The sequence below is a fragment of the Phodopus roborovskii genome, unplaced genomic scaffold, assembly GCF_943737965.1.
Source record: "Phodopus roborovskii unplaced genomic scaffold, PHOROB, whole genome shotgun sequence".
In the NCBI taxonomy this organism is placed as follows: Eukaryota; Metazoa; Chordata; class Mammalia; order Rodentia; family Cricetidae; genus Phodopus; species Phodopus roborovskii.
This window is the reverse complement of record NW_026125640.1, coordinates 25,354-45,490: the sequence shown is the minus strand read 5'-3', so window position 1 is coordinate 45,490 and position 20,137 is coordinate 25,354. Positions and strand designations below refer to the sequence as shown.

General features: G+C 44.9%; 1 protein-coding gene across 2 annotated transcripts; it reads right to left on the bottom strand.

The window, feature by feature from the left end:
- Nucleotides 1-10,898: 10,898 nt before the first annotated feature.
- Nucleotides 10,899-19,850, bottom strand: Slc38a5 (solute carrier family 38 member 5). 2 transcript variants are annotated; one of them, XM_051177925.1, is made up of 16 exons: nucleotides 19,786-19,850; nucleotides 19,118-19,174; nucleotides 18,956-19,031; nucleotides 18,286-18,401; nucleotides 18,118-18,191; nucleotides 17,371-17,463; nucleotides 17,180-17,258; nucleotides 14,970-15,052; nucleotides 14,527-14,585; nucleotides 14,309-14,437; nucleotides 14,042-14,121; nucleotides 13,314-13,414; nucleotides 12,982-13,097; nucleotides 12,093-12,237; nucleotides 11,902-12,005; nucleotides 10,899-11,333 (listed from the first exon to the last, which is right to left on the bottom strand). In XM_051177925.1, exons 2-16 carry the CDS (start codon nucleotides 19,171-19,173, stop codon nucleotides 11,232-11,234), a joined length of 1,413 nt encoding a protein of 470 aa, XP_051033882.1. In that variant the 5' UTR covers nucleotide 19,174; nucleotides 19,786-19,850; the 3' UTR covers nucleotides 10,899-11,231. The 2 variants fall into 2 exon arrangements, with proteins under 2 accessions (XP_051033882.1, XP_051033881.1); XM_051177924.1 differs by lacking the exon at nucleotides 19,786-19,850 and adding an exon at nucleotides 19,478-19,624.
- Nucleotides 19,851-20,137: the final 287 nt, after the last annotated feature.

Sequence of the window (20,137 nt, the reverse complement as noted above, 5' to 3'; positions counted from 1 at the left end):
AACAAGCACAGTACAAAGATTTCTGCAAACAAACCTGTCCCCTTACTTGCAAATAGGACTGGATATTAATGACCCTGGGGGGAGCTGTGGACCGGAAGTAGCCTGCTAGAGCTCCAGAGCACTCAGTCTTTACAGCAGTGAGTCTCAATGCAGATCTGGTCAATCATTGACTTCATGCTGAAAGCTGTCAAACTCCAAAATTAGGGACTGGAGAGGTGGCTCAGTGGTTAGGACCACTGCCTGCTCTTCCAGAGGTCCTGAGTTCAATTTCCAGCAACCACGTGACAGCTCACAAACAGCTATAATGAGATCTGATGGCCTCTCCCTGGAATGCAGACATACATGCAGACAGAACCCTGTGTACTTAATAAATAAATAAAATTTAAAAAAAAACTCTGAAATTATTCTTACTGGATGAGGTTGGTTCTGAGCCACTAAGGGCAGGGCTCCTTTCAGTGCACACTTCGCTGCCTGAGCTAAGCCTCCAGGCCTTGGCGTGGGCAGCTCCTGCTCTCCACAACTGTCTCTCATAACTCTTTCATCCTGGATCTGTAGAGACTTGACAGATTGGTTTTAGACATTAGGTTCCCCATCAAGACAGTGCCCTAAAAAGGTCTCTACATCACAGGGAGTGACAGAATGGGATTCTTCTCCATTGCTGATCTGTTCCACAGAATCTCACCAACCTCAGCACTGGGACTTGAGTCTTGCAAGAGCTGTGAGCCTGTCCTATGGGTTAGTGCAGCCAGTGTCATCTGACTAAGGCTTGTCTATGGGATGAAACTTGATTTCCCCATCCCATCAGGGCAAGGCATGGTGAGGGCTGAGGGCAGCTGCTGTTTGCTGAGTTGTCCATCAGCTTCTCCACACTACCCATCTGTCCCATCACACCCTCTGTGAATTTCCACTTCTTTTCTCTGAATGGAGTCTCTTCTTTCTTATCCTCATTCCCTTTTACTGCATCACTCCTGGGGGCAGCCCTCCCATGCAGAAGGCCTTTTATGAACAATTTGTAGTGAGCTTTTTCTTGTTTGTTTGTTTGTTTGTTTGTTTGTTTTGAGACAGGGTTTTTGCTGTAGCTCTGACTGTCCTAGAACTCACTCTGTAGACGAGGCTGGCCTGGAACTCCAAGATCCTCCTACCTCATAAATGCTGGGATTAAAGATGTATGCTACCAGCCAGGTTCTGGTGGTGCGTGCCTTTAATCCCAGCATGCTGGAGGCAGAGGCAGGCATATCTCTGTGAGTTCAAGGCCAGTTTGGTCTACAGCATGAGTTCCAGGACAGCCAAAGCTATGACAAAGAGAAGCCCTGTCTCGAAGAAACAAAGCAGCAGCAGCAATAACAACCAAAAGATATGTGTCACCACCACTAAGCCTGTATTGATTTTTGTAAGTATGGAAAATCACCGATTTATTTCTTTATCTCTTTTCTGCATTTCCAACCCTTTAAGATGACTTCTTTATCCTTTATCCTCCTTTCTAACTGTCCTGGTCTTTTCCTCCCCCCACCACCATCGCCAAATTAAACTGTGTTTTCAGGTCAGATAGATACATAAATGGATAGATGATGGGTGGATGGATGGGTGGGTGGGTGGATGGATGGATGGATGGATGGATGGATGGATGGATGGATAGATAGATTCTATGGATATTTATGTTTTTCCCTCCCACTATCCTCTCTTATTCCTCCCTCCCTTTAGACCCCTTCCTACATCCACAATTCCTTTTTTATTTTCCTATCTTTTATGTATGTACATACATACATTTTTTTAAAAGTCTCATGTTGCCCTGGTTGGCCTCCAACTCTCTCTCTCTCTCTCTCTCTATATATATATATATATATATATATATATATATATATATGATCCTCCTGCCTCTACTTCCCAAGTACTGGGATATCCTACTACACCCAGTTTGTATTAAAAAAAAATAAACTAGATTACAAAGGAAAAAGAGGACATTCACTTGAAAGAGAGCAAGGAGGGGTATATGGGAGAGTTTGGGGGAGGGAATGAAAGGTAGAAATAATATAATTATAATCTCAAAAATAAAATAAAAAATAGAAAAAAAATCTAGAGCTTAGCCAGTTATGGTGGCACATTCCTTTAATCCCAGCATTTAGGAGTCAGGGGCAGGGAGATCTCTGAATTTGAAGTTAGTCTGGTCTATTTAGTGAGTTCTAAGCCAACCAGGGATACATATTGAGGTAATCTAAATTCCATGTATGTAACAAACATAAGAGCTCTGTCTAAGTCTCCCTTATTTCACTAAACATGATGATGTTTGTTTTAACATTGTTGAGCGGTTACACCATTGTATCCTTGTCAACAAAGTTGTTCTTGTTTTATAGGCAGGATCTTGCTTTATAACCCAATCTGACCTAAACCCATAATCCTCCTGCCTCAGATGCCCCAGTGATAGGTAGGGTTACAGTTATGTGCCCCTGGTACCTGGCTTAAAGAGAACTATTATTTTAGCTCTTCTTCCTTTTTGTGGTTCTGTGCATGGAAGCCAGGGTCTTCTAGTCCAGTTAAACATCATATTCTGAGCCCCACAAATATAGTGTCTGAGAAATCAGTATTAATTAGTTTGTTCTTTCTTTATAAAGTAGCTTGTTGTTTCCCTCAGAAATTTTTTTGCTTTGCTTTGCTTTGCTTTGCTTTGCTTTGCTTTGCTTTGCTTTGCTTTGCTTTGCTTTGCTTTTTGATACTATGAGTGGAACCCAGGCCTTCTCACATGCTGATCAGAACGTCTATCACTGTGTTAGTTTCCTTCATTTTTTATGCTCTTAAATGTCATTGGGTGTAGAAGTGTATTCTGTTCAGTATACCACAATCTTTTAAGGTCTGAATTTTTTTCTTTGTGAGAAATTCTTATTAATTTATTTATTCATTTAATTATTAAATACCTCTGATGAAAGTATTATTTGGTGAACTTAAACTTCCTATTTCTCACTATTCATTAAATTATCTTTCATTGATTCCATCTCCATTTATTCCTGATGAGTACTTTGTTGTTGTTGTTGTTTGAGCAGGGTTTCTCTGTGTAGCCCTAGCTTTCCTGGAACCCACTATGTAGACCAGGCTGGCCTCGAACTCACAGAGATCAGCCTGCCTCTGCCTAAAGTTTTGAGATTAAAGGTGTACACCACCACTGCCCAGCCCCTGATGACTATTAAAAGAATCCTTTAGGCTGACCTTCAGTTCAGTAATTGTTTTGTATGTGTATTATAGTGGTGATGGTAGTGGAAGGAAGATCTCACCATGTAACCCAGGCTAGCCTCAAACTCACAATCCTCCCTCAGTCTCCCAAATCCTAAGATTACAAATACATTCTACCATACCCAACTCAGCAGCTGCTTTTCAGCTGCATTCATTTTAACATCCAGCATACTCTATTGATTTCTTTACTTTAGCCAATTTTTCATACCCAGTATCTGCATACCCACTTCTGTACAGCTCACTGTTTATAAGATGGTAGGTAAAGGCTGAAAGTTGCTACTTTTTAGGGTAGTGAGTTTCTGAGGCTGAGCTCAGCCAATCCTCTCCCTTCATTTTGTCTATCGTGACTATTGTGACTTGCCCTGGAAGTTTCCAGGACTTCTCCATCAGCCACCCATCCCCAGTGTAGAAGGACCCAGGCATGAGTGAGATTTGTTGTACAAGAAAAGGTGGAAAGATGGGTTTGCAGGGATTGCACATGTGAGTCAGCCTTGATTTCCACGAGATTGTCCCACTCCACTTAGGCCTTAACACCTCCAACTCACATTGACCTGGCACTGGGCCAACCCTGTCAAGTTTCTTGCCACTGATATTTACAAGAGAGATAATGAGCCTTCCAGAAACACAAGGAAAGAAAATGATGTTATTAAGAAAATACCTCAAGGGGCTGGAGAGATAGTTCAAAGGTTAAGGACACTGACTGCTCTTCCAGTGATCCTGAGTTCAATTCCCACAACCACATGGCAACTTACAACCATCTATGAGATCTGGTGCATAATAAGTAAATAAATCTTAAAAAAAAATAAAGCAAGAAAGAAAGAAAATACCTCAGTTGATTCTCTACCCATGACCTCTGAATGTCTCGCTCTCCGATACTCCCCCAACCTGTGGGGATCTCAGGATACATATAAATGTAGGTCAAAGTACACACAAGGTCCTAGGTTCAATCCCTAGTACTGCCACAAACAGATTTGTTTCTTTCAGCTATTTGAAAATCCAAGAAAAGCCAACGATTGCTAGTCCCCATTTCTGTGTGGAACCACAAATGCCTTCACATTTTTTTTTCTGATATGATCTCATCCAATAGCCCAGGCTAGCCTCAGACTCACTAGGAAGCTAGCTCAAGCTAGCCTTGAATTTGTGCCCCTCATGCCTCAGCTTCCCTAGTGCTGGGATTACAAGATTATGCCACTGTCCCAGTTCCTATGTCTTTACATTTTAATAGTCAGTTTGCCATTGCAGTCATAATAGCTAAAATACATAGTAACACTTACTGGGTGATGCCTGCTGTTCTTAGTGCTTTAATGTATTAACTCATTTGATCATAACAATCAAATGAGTTCATCGCTGTAGTCCCAATTTACTTGAGTAGATTCAGACACAGAAATGGTCGTACAGTTAACAAGTTAAAAAGTCCAATTTTGAACTCCTGTAATGTGGCTCCAGAGTTTGTACATGATCTCTAACTCCCAAGAGTCTTAATATATTTCCCAAGCTGGCCTCAAACTCCTGGGCTAAACAATCCTCCTGCACCAGCCTTCAAAGTAACTGGGACTACTGGTGCAAGCCTCTACACTCAGTAATTCTCCTCCTCTTCCTTCTCCTCCTCCTCTCCTCCTATTTCTTCTCCTTCTCCTCTCCTCCTCCTATTTCTTCTACTTCTCCTTTTCCTCCTTATTCTTCTTCTTCCTCCTCCTCCTCTCTTGTCTCTCTTAGGCAGACAGACAGACAGGAACAGGGACAAAGAGAATTGAGGCACACAAAAAATCATGCTCATATTTGGCGGCTTTCTTTTTTCAGTTTGAAGATTCATGTCTCTTTTTCATCATTTCTCTATTTTATGTGTATCAGTGTTTTGTTTGCACATGTATGTGTGATGCCTGATAAGATCAGAAGAGGGTGTTGGATGCTGTGGAACTGGAGTTACAAATGACTGTGTGGGCACTGGGAATCAAACACAGTCTTCTGCAACACAAGTGCTCTTAACCACTGAGCCAACTCTCCAACCCCCAAAAAATCATACCAACTTCAAAAACTTCTAGATCATTATTTCTTCAAGTACTGCCTTCTCTCCTTTCTTTCTTTTTATACTTTATGTCTGAAAATCCCATTAGATGAATATTGAGATTTCTGGGATCTATTGTCCATTCCCTTTGGGTTCCTTTCCCTTTCGTTCTTTGTTTCTTAGTCTTTTTGTGCTATACTGAGATACTAATGAATTTTTTTATGTGTGCGGGTGTTTTGCCTGCATTTATGTCTATGCACAGAGAGGCCAGAAGAGGGCATCAGATCTCTTGGACCTGCAGTTACAGTTTGGACTACCCTGTGGGTCCTGGGAATTGAGCCCAGACCCTCAGCAAAAGCAGCCAGTAATCTTAACCACTGAGCCATTTGTCTCTCCAGGCCCTGACTGTATTTTTCATATTCAGTTGGATAGGTATGTTATGCCGATATAATACCTACTTACTAATACACAATTAGTTTGTTGTTATATACTAGGAAGTTACTTTCTTTTTTAAAAAGTTTCATGTAGCCCAGGCTGGCCTCAAACTCACTATGTAGCTGAGAAATATCTGATCCTCCAGCCTCCATGACTCACTGTTTGTATGCAGTGTTGAGGATCAAACCCAGACCTATTCATGCTGGGAAAACACCCTTACCAACTCAACTGTATCCTCAGAACAGATACTATTACATGTTTCTTCCCTTCCATCCAGATCTGCCTTTTAAGCAGTAGTTTATCATGTCTTTTGGCTTAGATGGCACTTTAATTTTCAGATCTTAAAATATGTCTGATTTGTTGTTTGTAACCTTTATGTCATGGCAAGAAGTACTTACACTAAATTATTACATTTTGCTAAATTTCTGGGTATGTTTTGTTTTATGAGACGTGTTCTCACTGCATAGCCCAGGTTAGACACATAGACTCACAATTATCCTGCCTCTGACTCCCCAAGATTGCAATTAAAAACATGCATGTCCATATTGAAGCTCCATGTCCTTTTTAATGTACCTTTGGCAATTAAGCCTCTAGTTTTTCTTAAATTTATTATTTTTATAGCGTCAGGTAAGGATTTCATTTTTGTAGGTGAAAAGGCACTTGTCAAGCAATCATTTATCATGAAATCCATCCTCTGCATACTATTTGGGAATGCAAGCTGAAGTTTCATATGTAGATTAGTGTGTTTCTTAACTTTCTACTTTGTTTCACTAACTGCTCTGTTTATATGCGTATTCCATTTCTTTTGCAGCTATAATGAATTATCACATATTCAGTGGCCTAAAGAATCAAAAATGTATTATCCTCCACTTATGTAGTTCACAAATCCAGCACAAATCTCACTGAACTAACCTAAAAGGTGTAGGGCTGTATTCCAAAGAAAACATTTCTTGCCTACCTTCTTTGGCTCATGGCTTTCATCTTGCATAGTCAAAGCCAACAACATAACATTTCTTTGGCTTTGTTTCTGTCGTCTTTCTTGGACTATTGTCTACATCCCACTTATAAAGACCACTATGTGACATTGGAACCATCAGGATGAGCCAACCTGATCTCACTATTTTAAGGTTTAGCTACCCTTAACTCCACATGCAACTTCAATTCTCTTCAACATTTTCATGGGTTCTGTGAATTAGGATGTGTTTACCTTTGAGGGACCTTTTTTTAACTTAACAAACCACTTGAGCCCCTTGACTATTATTTTAAGCCACATTTCAGTATTTGTTAGGGTAAATATGCCATATTCAGAAAGGGGCAGACCTCCCATGGATGTTAACAAAGCATGGCATATCAACTTCCCTTGGGAAATCCAGTATGGGAAATAGGTTCCAATGTGATCAGGAAGTAAAATAAATGAATAAATTTAATTAATAAAATATAATATTTAAAAATATGCATATTCTTCTTATTTTCAAAAAACTTCTGGACTGTAAACTAGGGGTGTCGCTTAGTTGTGTGCTTGCCTGCTATGCAAAAGGATCTGGGTCTGATGTCCAGCACTGAATAAGGAAATTCTTAGCAATGCTTTATTGTGTGTGCATAATACTAGGGACTGACTCAAAGCCTCGTCAGTACTAGCTAGAGGAACACTCTCCCAGTGAGCTGTAGCTCCAGACCTTTCTGTTTCTGAGAAGATGAAACTTTCTATTTCTGAAACAGATTCTCATTCACTCACCTCTTTGGCTTTAAACTCGCTCTGTGATGCAGGTAGGCCTTGGGCTTGTGTTCTACCCACCTCAGCCTTGCACACAGTTGGAATTGCATGCCTATGCTTCCAGGTCTGGCTTGGCTACTCTTTATATGTTAATTCTGCTATTGTTTAGTTTGTATTGGCAAGCTTAATTTTTTTCAAAAAAAAAATCTGTTCTTACTTTTTTGAACCTTGCTTTCCCATTGGCAAGCTTTAAAATTCAATGACATAAACAAAGAAAATCCCACCTGGATTCTGTTAACAACAGAAATTATACAAAACAAATGCCCAAGGGGTAGAAGTGAAGATCAATTGGTGTGCCTGATATACAGAAGCTACCCCCCCACACACACCAGACTCAGGTCAGATACTCATGTGGATCTTGTGGTTAGTGGCAGTAAGGATCAAAGAACAGTGAAACAAGGAGCGTGTCAATTGTGCATGATGGTCCATGCCTTTTAAACCCAGCACTTGAGTGGCTAAGGAATGAGTATGAAGAACTGAAGATCATCATTGCCTACATGGCAAGTCTGAGAGCAACTGATGCTGCATGAGACCCTGACTCAACTAGATAGTTAGATGGATAGCGGATGGATGGATGGATGGATGGACGGACAGACGGACGGACGAATGGATGGACAGACAGACAGACAGATAAAAAGAGTTAAAAAAGAGAGAGACTGGGTATGGTGGCATATATCTGTAGTCCTATCACTCAGGAGGCTAAAGCAGGAGGATCACTACAACTTCAAAGCTAGCTTGAGCTACAGGATAAAGCTGTTTAAAATACACAGAAGGGAAGGGGGGAGGAAGAGAGGGAGAGGTGTACATATTACCCAGCAGGGATGAGGGTTTCCCTGGAACACAAAGATGGGGTCCCCTTCTGATCTTCCCTGGCCTCTGTCTAACCTAGGACATGTGCAGTGTTGCCAGCTTGGTAGTGAGCAGTTGAATACTCAGGGTTAGGGGAGATATATGAACTGTCAACAAGCCCAGCTGGGGTGATCTTTTTACAAGCCGGAGGTGGGGGACACAGTTGCTTGCCTGCAAGGACAGCCATTCACTACACATTTGAACAACTTGGTGAAGATTATCTGAGAAAATGAAAACCGTGGGACTTTTCTCACTGTTGTGACAAAATCAACTTAAGGTGGGGTTTATCTGAGGGAGACACGGTTGTGCCTGAAGGCATCAGAAGGGCTGATGACATGGCCTCCACAGTCAGGAAGCAGGGAGAGGGACATAAGGTGTTAAACTTTCTCCTTTCCTTTCTGTTCAGTCCGGGGCCTCATCTCATGGGGAGAATGTCCTCTGCACTGAGTGGGTCTGCCTTCTAACCTATCTGGAAAATACCATCATGGACAAATGAAGAGGTGTGTCCCCTAGACGATTCCAAATCCCATCAAGTTGACAAGACCAACTGTGATGGCCTGAAAGAAAATGCCCCCCAAAGGGAGTGGCACTGTTAGGAGGTGTGGCCTTGGAGGAAGTGTGTCACTGTGGGAGCAGGCTTTAAGGTCTCTTTTGCTCAAGCTTCCCTCAGTGTGACTGTCAATCATCTTCCTGTTGCCTGCGAGATGTGGGACTCTCAGCTCCAGCACCACATCTGCCTGCATGCTGCCGTGCTCTTAATCATGATGATAATGGACTGAACCTCTGAAACTGTAAGTGACCCCCAATTAAATGATCTCCTTATAAGAGTTGCTGTGATCATGATGTCTCTTCACAGCAATAGAAACCTTAACTAAAACACCAACCATCACAAGGGGTACATACTATTTATCACAATTGGCCTGTGTATGCATAGAGATTATGGAGGAGGCTTGGGATGTAGCTTTCATAGAGTAGTCACCTAGCAGGTATCAAGCCTTTGGCTTTATTCATAGCACAATAAATAATTTAAAAATATAAATTATCTGGCAGGATAAATGTCACCTAGCATCTGAAAATTTCTTCCATGAATATGCAAATGTATCAGCAATACCATTTTCATCTATTAGATAACCAATAATATCACTCAAGATTATTGACAACGTTGTGGTGAAATCAGCACTTAGATGTTCATGCTAGCTCCTCCTTACTCCCCACTCTTGCTTGGACCTGCTGTGTCCATGCATGCCTCAGGGACTTTGCACTTGCTGTTCTCTCTGCATGGGAGATTCTTTGCCCAAACAATAATGAGACGTACTCTTTTTATCCTCGACCCCTCTTCAGTGAGGCCTCCCAGACCGGCTCCTCACACAGCAACTCCAAGCATCACATATATATTCGTTTACTTCAGTGTTCAAAATGATCCTTTATGGGGCTCCAGAGATGGCAGCAGTTAAGAGCTACTCTGGCAGAGGACCCAGGTTTGGTTCCCAGCATCCACATGGCAACTCACAACCAATCTGTAACTCCATTCCATGGGATCCAATAGCTTCTTCTGGCTCTACAGCCACCACGCACGAATATGGTGCATATAGATAGATGTAGGTAGCCATACACAAAAATAAATATAAATAAATCTTTTTTTAAGTCTAGTCATGGTGCAGTATGCTTTCAACCCCAACACTTGGAAGGCAGAGAGAAAGAGAGAGAGAGGCAAGTGGATCTCTGTAAGTTCCAGGCCACGCTCATCTACACAATAAGTTCCAGGTCAGCAAATACTACATAGTGAGACCCTGTCTAAAAAAACAAACAAAAAATGATGTTTTTCTTCCCTTCCCTTCCCTTCCACTGAGTCAGCATTTAGCTAATTTTTTTTCTGGAAAAGGCAGGTGAGTAAATAACGTAGGCATTGAAGACCATATGGTCTCCTAAGCAACTCCTTAATTCTGCACGAACAACCAGAGTAGTCCACAAACATATGTGCCAACCATATTACAGTAAAAGCGTACAGGCACTGAAATGTGATGTTCCTGCAATTTCCAAGTGTCACAAAAACAGTATTCAATTTTTAACATTTATTTATCCATTTGAGGTGTGTGCTTGTGCACTCATTATGTGCACACGTGCCATGGCACTCATGTGGAGATCAGAGGACAACTTATGGGAGTCAGTATACTCCTTCCAAATCAAACTCACTTTGTTAGTCTTGGTGTGGCAGGCTCATTTACCTGCTGAGCAATCTTGCCAGACCAGAAAATATTATTCTCCCTTTGATTTTTTTTCAATACTTTAAAAATTTGCAAAATGGTTTTAGTTCAAGGGCTACCCGGAAGTAGGAAGCAGACAAATTTAGGGCACTTTCCACTCTTGTACCGAAGCACTGTGATCTGTCTGACACTTAGAACAGTCAGTGCTATATCCCCAAGCTCACAATCACTGTTGAGTAAGTAAATGAACCAGTGATTAGGTTGAGTGGGAGTCACTGGAGGGATGGAGAAAAAGAGTGAAGAGATAAGAAAGAGCACAGTTCTACTCAGCCTCAGCTTACCTCTGCCTTCACTTGGGCAGGTTTCTTCCAATAAGTCTTTGAGAAATATCAGAAGGCTCAGACCAGGGTTGTCATTCAGCATCTTTATTCTTCCCTTTTAGCCCCAGGATAAATAACCCTGACAAACAGCTTCATCCAGGAAGTGAGGACTATGTTGGGTAAGAACCCTTCTAAGGACCTGGCCTCCCCTCCTCTCATGGGGTTGGCACTAGGAGTAAGGCAACCTAGGGGGAAGGACAGTGAACTACTCTACAGCCTCTACTGTCCACATCTCTAACAGCAATGTTACTAGAGACCAGCCACCTTCACATCCTATGCAGGAGGAACTCAGGAAAGTGACTTGGACTCCCTTGTATACATGCCTGTAAACATGGGGACTGAGTGAGGCAGGACAGGACAGGTCAGTGTCCAGACATGCGGCTCTGGCCTGTGGCCCAGTTGGCAAACATAAAGCCCAGACTGATGGCCATGAAGAGGACTCCCAGGATGCCAAAGCACAAAGCCTATGGACAAGAGGAAGAAAATGTGGAGTTGGCCAGGATCACCCACCCAGAGAATGCTCTTGAACCCCTTCCAGGCAAAGCCTCATCCATTCCTGGCCCACCTGTATTCTCCCTGTCCCTCAAAGCAAGCATCTCTTCCACCTTTTCAGAATCTTCTGATATTCCCTCCATCACTTCTTCAGAGTGCCCTGCCTCTCTCCCCATTGGTGCTCCCTCCATCTATCTGAGGAATGCTCTCTCTATAATAGGCCCCTCCCCATTTTGCAGTGATGGAGCCAGACCCTAGAGATTTACAAATGCTAGGAGAGCCTGCCACAACTGAACCATAAGCTCAGCCTACCAGTCCCTTCCAGAGAATTCTCTCTCTTCCCAAATGTTGCTTGTGTTCTATCTACTCTAGCCCTTCCTAAGACAATCATCTTCCTTCTCATGATCTGTCCATCTTCTTGGATGTTCCATCCCCTTCCAACCACAACTTGATAATTCTCCTTTCATTTCTAGCCATCTTGGAGCAAGTGGTCCCTCTTCAGAATGCTATTTCCCCAGCTCTCCTTCCTGAGATACTCACCTGGATCTTGGGCCAGGAAAATAAGGGTTCCACCTCAGAAGGAACAATGCGTAGGTAGAAGACACTGGGAAGGATGAAGATGAGGCTAGGGGCTGAGGTGGACCCTAAAAGAGAGAAAGGGACAGCAATCAACCTAAGTTTTGAAGATAAGACATTCGATAGGGCAAGGGACTGGGGTTAAGGATACTGACCAATAAACCCAAAGATATCTCGGATGGTTGGCACACAAATGACAAGGACATTGACCAAAATTAGCAGAACCAGGGCTATAGCCACATGCCGTGGCCAACTGAAGGCCTTGCTTGGAAAGAGCAGCTGCTGTAGGGCTCGTCGGATCTGCAGCCAAGGAAGGGCAGGACAGGGGTCAAGGCTCACATGCTTTCTTTCTACATGTGATCCCATCTCTGTCTCTACTCTCTCCAAGATTCTTGATTTCCTATCCCACTATCTATGCCTTAAGCCTGCCTGATCAGGGATCCGTGTTATTGGGATACAGACCCCAACAAGCCATGTCTTCCTCTGCCCTATGACTGTCTGTCGTTGTTTCCACCACTATTGAAATCCTGTCTCCTCCTTTGACCGTCTCCACCTCCATGTCTGACCATTTCCTATCCTTTCACCCCATCTGAAAGCCCCGCCTCTCTCACTATCTGACTATCTCTACCACCATGTCCCTCCTTTCTTTGTGTTTTTTGAGATAGGATCTCATATAGCCCAGGCTGGCCTCGAACTCAACATGTAGTTCAGAATGACCTTGAACTCCTAATCGTCCTGCCTCTACCTCCAGAGTGATAGGATTACAGACATGCACCACTATGTACTGTTTAATACAGTGCTGGGCTTCATGTTATGTTAGGAATCACTCTGTCAACTGAGCTACACCCGGTGCCAGGTCCCTTTTTGTCTAACCATCTGTTTTTGCCTTCTCTGTTCACAAGGCCCTTTCTTCTGTGTCTGTTTCTGCTTCCTCCACCTACCCATCTGCTCTTACATCCACCTTCTTTCCAAACATCCATGTTTCTTCCCTCTGTTCATCCATCCATATACCTTCACTCCCCAGGCCCCCCTTCCCCCACTCACAGGGAAAAGCACAACCGGCACAGTGAGGGTTACTGCAAGCAGTACAGCCAGACGCACACAAAGAATGAGCAGGTCCTCCTGGGTGTACATTTCCAGCATCTCTGCCTTCACCGTGCCTAGGTCATGGAGAGGGAACACAAGATGCAGAAACACTAGGCTCACTAGCCCAGAAACCATGACACACATACATGATGATAAACTCTACACACATGATGCTCAGTCTCCCTTTGGAAACTGATGGGCCCCAAGGTTCTGTAGGGAAAAAGCTCAAAGGCTTTTGCCCTAGCCCAAGCTTAGTCTCTACGCCCAACCATGGCCCCAGACACACTCACTGTAGAAGGTAAGGTATCCAAAGGTGGCTGTGAGTCCATACATGACGAACATAGCCCCGATGGACATGTTGGCCACAGCTTGCATCCTGCGCTGGGAGGGCCTAAAGTGTATAGGTCATAGAACTGTCATATCCCTAGCCTTGAACTTGTCCCAGGGTCCTTCCAGAGTCTCCCTTCCCCTGGGTCTGACAATGTTCAGCTGGTACACACTGACGTTCTATCACTGCCTCCCTTGTCTAACTAGCCAAGCTTCCCCTATCTGCCCATCTATATCTCTGCTGATATGACCATCTCTGCCTCTTCCTCCACATGACATCTATACTGCCCATTTCTCTCTGATCCTCCAAAAATCCCAATCCTACTCCCTTCTATTCACCTGTCTCTCTCTCCAGCCATCTGATCATCCTTGCTTCTTCGACCTCGTCTTTGCAGACCATCTCACCTCTTCCATCTACTCATCTTACCTCTGCCTCCCAACTCTGTCCATTCACATTTGTTCTGAGCATTTAAAGAGTGGACAACTTAAATCCAATCAGTAAATAGTAACTTCTCTGTGTCCCTGGGGTTTCATAAGCACGCAAAATCCCTCCCTTGTCACAGCCAGCCACCCTCAAGATACCATACCAGGGCTGCTATGGAGACTGCCAGACATTATGGCCACTGCTCCTTCTAGATGACCAGTCACAATGCCCCCTCTACTCTCTACTAACATGTGCCTCTCTACTCACCGGCATAGCTCTGTGTAGATGGGCAGCACCTCAGGGTGGCAGACAAAGGCAAAAGCCATGATAGGGACTGTGTAAGACATCTGGGGAATGGTTCATGAACATAAAATTAGAAGCCCTAGGGTAGTGGGGCTCCCCCTTCTCCCCATTCCCTCCAAAGTAGGGCACACGACACAGTCCCTGAAGCCCAGTACTCTGATAAAAATGAAATGTTGGGACAGGACACGAGGGCCCACTGTGGTAAAAGCTCCTACGTGCCTGCATGCCTACCTGTGAGTCAACTGTGAACAGCTTGGCCTCGCAGCTGCTGTTAAACCCCTGGACAGGAGGCTGTTTACCCTCCACTGCTGTGTCATTGTGGCTCACATCACAGCCAAGCTGAAACTTCTTATAGATGACCTGGGTATCCCAAGTAAGGAAGCTTTGCCTCAGTGTCTCAAACTCTAGCCCCACTCCGCCCCTGCGACTCCATGCCCTCTCTGACTTACCGAAACGAGGAAAAACATCATGCAGGTCAGAGAGAGGCTGCTTGTGTACCCCAAGTAGCCTACAGGGAGTAATAACAGAGCCTCAAAAATCAAAGAACCCAGTACACCAAACACTAAAGCATCCTTCCAATAAGCTTTCATTTCCACCTGAACCAGCCTCCTTTTATCGAAAACTCCTACTAATCTGTTAAAACCCCAATCAAAACAAGCCCTTCCCACCCTCTCAGCATTCCATAACTCTTGAAAATGTCTTTTTTTTTTCTTTTTCTTTTCTTTTTCAGGCTGGCAACATAGTTCCGTTGTATTGCACTTGCCTAGTCTGTGTGCAGCCCTGGGTTCAGTCTCCAGAACCAAAGTAAAAATAAAATAAAATGGGGCTTTTTCTACTTGGTTCCCATGCTCTAACCCTACCACCCAACGACCAACCCAGGAAGCCTCCTTACCCAGGTGTTTCATGAGAGCCAGAGGCAAGATGATTAACATGCTGACCAGGATGATGAGGAGGTTTCCCTTCAAGAACCAGTCCCTGGGTAGAGAAGAAGATCCCAGCACTTACATCAGATGGCTCACAAATGCCTCAATTTCACTTCCTGAATTTCAGTTCTGACTTTTACTTCTGGCCTCTGGGGCCATTGTATGTATGTGGTGCACATGCATACATGCAGACAAATACAGAAACTAAATAAATGTATTCTTGTTTTTCAAGACAGGGTTTCTTTGTGTAGAAGTAACTTTTTTTTTAAGTTGGGGCTGAGGAGATAACTCAGTTGGTAAAGGGCTTGCTATGCAAACGTGAAAACTGCATCTGGATCCACAGCATGCATCAAAATCCCTAAGTGCAGCCATGCACATCTGTAATCCCATCACTGTGGAGGTGGGCACAGGAGGATTCTGTGGGCTCCCTGGCACACTGGTATAGCCTAATTGGTGAGCTTCAGGTTCAGTGAGTGACTTTGTCTCAAAAAAAAAATAAGATAAAGAGAGATAGAAGAGACACCTGACACCAATTCTGACCTGTACACACATATCCACACACATGCACATACACAAGAACACAAACATACAACACATACACACTTTATTGAGTGTCTGCTGTGTTCTAGGCACTCACATATTTTAACAGAGTAAATCTGGGTTAAATACACAGTGGGACTTGATTATAATTGATATGACAGGGGGATATCTTTCACTGGTAAAGGTACTTGCCTAGCATGTACAAAGGGCCCAGGTTTGAACCCCCACAAGGTAGAGAAAAAAAGAAAACTTGGACATACCTAGTCATATCTGGATGGTCTCAGATTCAAACCGACCATTTCACAAGATACATGCAGGTAATAACAACCAAACTCTTAGTTAAAACTGTCAGACAGGCTCATAAAACTATCCAGGAGTTTAACTGACAAAACCATACATGCACACCAAATCCCACAGGAATAAGAGTGGAGTAAGAGCTAGCCCCTAAACATCCAAGTCTGTATGCCAAAATATACAGAGGCACTGGGCAAGTGATGCACACCTGAAATCCCAGCCCTTGAGACGCCAAGGCAAATTCCAGGCCAGCCTGGGCTACAGAACAAAACCCTGCCTAAAAAGGGTATGTAGAAAACCAGACATGGTGGCTCATGCCTTTAATCCCAGGCAGATCGCTGTGAGTTTAAGGCCAGCCTGGTCTACATGGTGAGTTCCAGGATAGCCAAGATTACATAGAGACCCTGTCTCAAAACAAAAACAAAAGGTACACAGAGGGAGTTAGGAAGGGGGTGTGGTTCAGTGACTGAGCATTTGCCTGGCACGAAGAGGCCTTGAGTTCTATCCACATTTTAAAAAATACAAATAGAAACAGAAAGATGTATGCAAATGAAGACAAGTACCACTATGTGCACAAATAAACACACCAGGAATCTCACTGTGTATGGATAGAAAATAACTGAGAGGCTGTGCCAGTAGTAAGAGTCTGGATTCTAACAGTCTGAACATACACATGGTGGCAATCACAATCAAGAGGACATCCACAGTCACAATGCCCTGAGAGCACACACACAGCCTGAGAGGATCTGCCACACAATAATGACCAAAGTAAACAGGGAGATGGAGTTGACAGAGCGCGCAGAGTTGACACGATACACAGACCACTAGAGTCAGCAATCACACATTTAGAGCTAGATAGAGCCCAACAGCCTGATGGACCCAGAATCAGCTAAACAGGGAAAATGAGAGTAGCCAAATGTCAAACACATATGGTTGGGATCAATTGCAGCATACAGGACCCAGCTGTCATCCATCACATGGCTGGCCAGAGAGAATTGGCCAGTACAACAGTCACTGAGTCAAATCCAGAGCCCACACCAACTGGATCTGTACAGCCACACACATAGGGTCAGCCTCAGCAACACACCAGGCATACAGAGATAGATGCTAGCCAGAATCAGCCAGGAGAAGTCTCAAAATTAGCACATGGTCTACCGCAGTCCTGTGGTGAGCTATAGTCACATGCAATATCGAATCATAATACACAGGAATCTTAGTCGGTCTCAGTTAACCTGCAGTAGTCTCAAAACAGAGCACCTGGGAGCCAGGTGGACACAGAGTTACAGATGAATGCTGGAACTCACAAGGAGAGCCCAGGTCAGCCAGGGAAGTGTTGTGTACTCACCCCTCCGGGTCCATGTGCAGGAAGGTGCCAATAACCAGAGGGAGTTCCGATTTGATGATGAACAGGTAACTGGACATAGCTGGTGCAGATGGAGAACATTTAGTTAAGAGTCCCCCTCCCCTAACCCACCCTGGGAAAAGCCCACCTCACTGCACCCTCTTCCCACTAGCTAACCCTCCCCAAGTTCTCACCCCCAACATTGTGCAGACAGATGATGACGGCCACCACGACTTTCCCAGCCGGCCCAAATGCCCTCTGTCCCAGCTGCTCATAGGCTCGAATGCCTGAGAAGGGGGAGGCAAGAAAGAGCAGACTGTGAGTTTAGGACAGCCAGGCTAGGTAGGAGAAGTGTAATTCAGCTGTGACTAATAGAGGCTAGAGTTGAGGGCTGGGCAGTTTAGGGTAGAATTTGTAAGTAGAATCCAGGAGGTGGTGTCTGAGGCTAGGGAGGCATTAAAGGCTGAAGGTGCGGTGTTGGGGTTTTGGAGATAGACTGAACTGAGAGCGTGGAGGGAGAGAATCCTGGGACTGTGAGAATCAGAGCTTTGAGGACTTCAGAGCTGGTTTCCAGATTAAGAGGACCCGAAGACTGGGGGATGGAAATTAGACTGTGTTAGATGGGGAAGGTCCGATGGCCAGACTAAGGATGGGTACTGGATATTGGGAGGTGATGATCTAGGAGCCCAGATAAAGACTGAGGCTTGGAGTTGGATATGGAATCTGTTATACAGAGAGTTGAGTGTGGGAACCTGGGTGCTGAGTTTGGGGTCTGAGGTCTCAGTGGTTATGTCCAGAGTCAGATTTCCGTTGCAATCAGGCATCTAGGAAGTAGATGTGGGTCTGGAGCTCAAGGTCTGAGTTGGGTTCTGGATTGGAATCTTGAGTCTGAGGTCCACAGAGGATGAGATGCAAATGGGAACCTAGGATGGGAGTCTCACCTACAACACTGGCACAGGTCAGCAGGAGGTGGATCGAGTAAGAGGACAAGAGGGCAATGCACAGCAGCAGGGCCCTGCAATAGGTGGCATAGTTGAGACATGGCCCAGGCCTCCCATTTAGCCCTCCACACCATTGACCATCCCCCCAAAGGCTACCTATAGACTCACAGAAAGAAGATGACTCCCGTGTGGGCCATGGCATAAGCCAGCCCCAGGATGCCACTCCCCATGATGGCGTTGCTGAGGTTGAACACTGACATTCCGAATGATGTCTTTCCCTCAAACTGTTGGCAAGGGGCAAATCCAGCACACATTGGGGAGAGGGAAAATAGGACAGGGGACAAGAGCTGGAGCCAGGAAAGGGCAAGAAGGTTAAGGCAACTGGGGAGGAGAGACATCCAGGAGGGGTGATGGGAAGCAAGAAGAAGCTGAAAGAGAAAGAGAGTTAATGGGAAGAAACCGGAAAAGGAGCTTAGAAAAGGAAAACTAGGAGAAAGTTTGGAGAGAGCAGCTGGAAGTGCAAGAGGGCTGCTGAGAAGTATCTGGAGATAAGAAACAGTAGAAGAGGGAGGACAGTTAGGGGGCACAAAGCATAAGGGAATATTTAGGGAGAACAGTCAGTAGGTAGGGGCAATAGTTTGGAAGGGAGAAACTAGGCAGCAGCGAGCGCTGGCGAGCGCGGAAGGACTTGGGGAAAGGGAGTATCTGGAGATGGCAGCGACTAAGGAGCTAATAGCTGGGCCAGGGAGATAGCTAGGCAGGGGAGCAGCTAGGGAGGAGAGGAGTTGGGATTAGATAGGGGAGGTGAGACTTGAACAGGTCCTGTGGGCTCACTTACATCCATGAACTGGACAGGTTTCCTCCCAGGAACAGTGCCATGGGTGTGCAGGAAGCCCTCACGTTCCTGACTGTAGCTGGATAGGGCAGGAAAACAGAAGCTCATAAAAAGGTAACCCTGACCTCTCCCCACAAGCCTGCCTCCTTGGAGCCCCCAACTCACCCCGCAGCAGCACCCGCAGAGAGGGCTCCGTTCATCTTTGGATCCTGCATTTCCATCCTGCAGGCAAAGAAACGGGGTAGGAGGGTCAGGAGAGGAGCAAAGGGACTAGAAAGTGAGGAAGGGGACAGGAGACCGACAGATGTAAAAGGACAGCAAGTGGCCAGAGAGACAAACCGGAACAGAGAGGAATGAAGGGCAGAGGAGAAAATGGAGAGTTGAGAAAGGAGAGAGAGGGAGAAAGAGAGATGAAGATCAGGGGAGGAGAAACGAAAACAGCCTCTCAGGGAGACCCAGAGAAAAGAAGGCAAAGAGAGATAAATAGAGGGAGGGAGAGACACAGAAAGATACAGAGAGACCCACCCCACAGCACATGAAATGGCCATTTGGAGTAGGAAATAGACTTTCCTCCCACACGGCAGACTCTGTCTCTCACGCTGTCCGCCTTTTTCTGTCTCTTTCTGTCCCTGATCTCCCGCCCCCACCTCCTGGCTGGCTCTTAGCAGGGACACGTGTCACCTGTCTGCCCCACCCCTCCTAGCGACGCCCTGCCCCCCCCCAGCTTAGAGACCCCAGCCCCAAAGCTGCAAACTGCTTTAATTCCAATTCTGAATATCTTCACCAGAGACCGGAGCAAATTGAAGTGCCCCTCTTCCTGGGACAGAACTGACCGGTATGCAGTATGCGAGTGTGGCTGGAGCGCTTTCAATCCTCAGGACTACAAAGAAAAAAAAAAAAAAACCTCTGACCCAGGGACTCCCGCTGAACTTCTCTTCTAGGTTCTAGGGTCTAGGGCCCCCTATCAATTCTTAAACTGTCCTCTCCTGGGAGAAATATTTTAGGAGACACTTCCAGACTTGAAACACTTTCTGGGCTTGGGGTGCCTCAAAAACCAGTAAGACTTTGAACATTACTTCTCCGATAATGAGCTGCCAGCAGGATCCAAGGCCCCCTCCAAGGTCCTCACATGTTTTGCAGGGTGAGAGAGAGTGTCTTTGCAATTTCCATCCTAACCTGGAAACT

Bases quoted from the DNA above. Each gene is read 5' to 3' on its own strand.
- Slc38a5 (XM_051177924.1), bottom strand. From the start codon at position 19,500: ATGGCCATTTCATGTGCTGTGGG. The intron at 17,259-17,370 runs GTGAGAACTTGG...CATCTGCACCAG, and splicing joins CTGTCTGCACAATGTTGGGG to CTATGTCCAGTTACCTGTTC. The intron at 14,586-14,969 runs GTAAGGAGGCTT...TACTCCCTGTAG, and splicing joins GGCTCTCATGAAACACCTGG to GCTACTTGGGGTACACAAGC.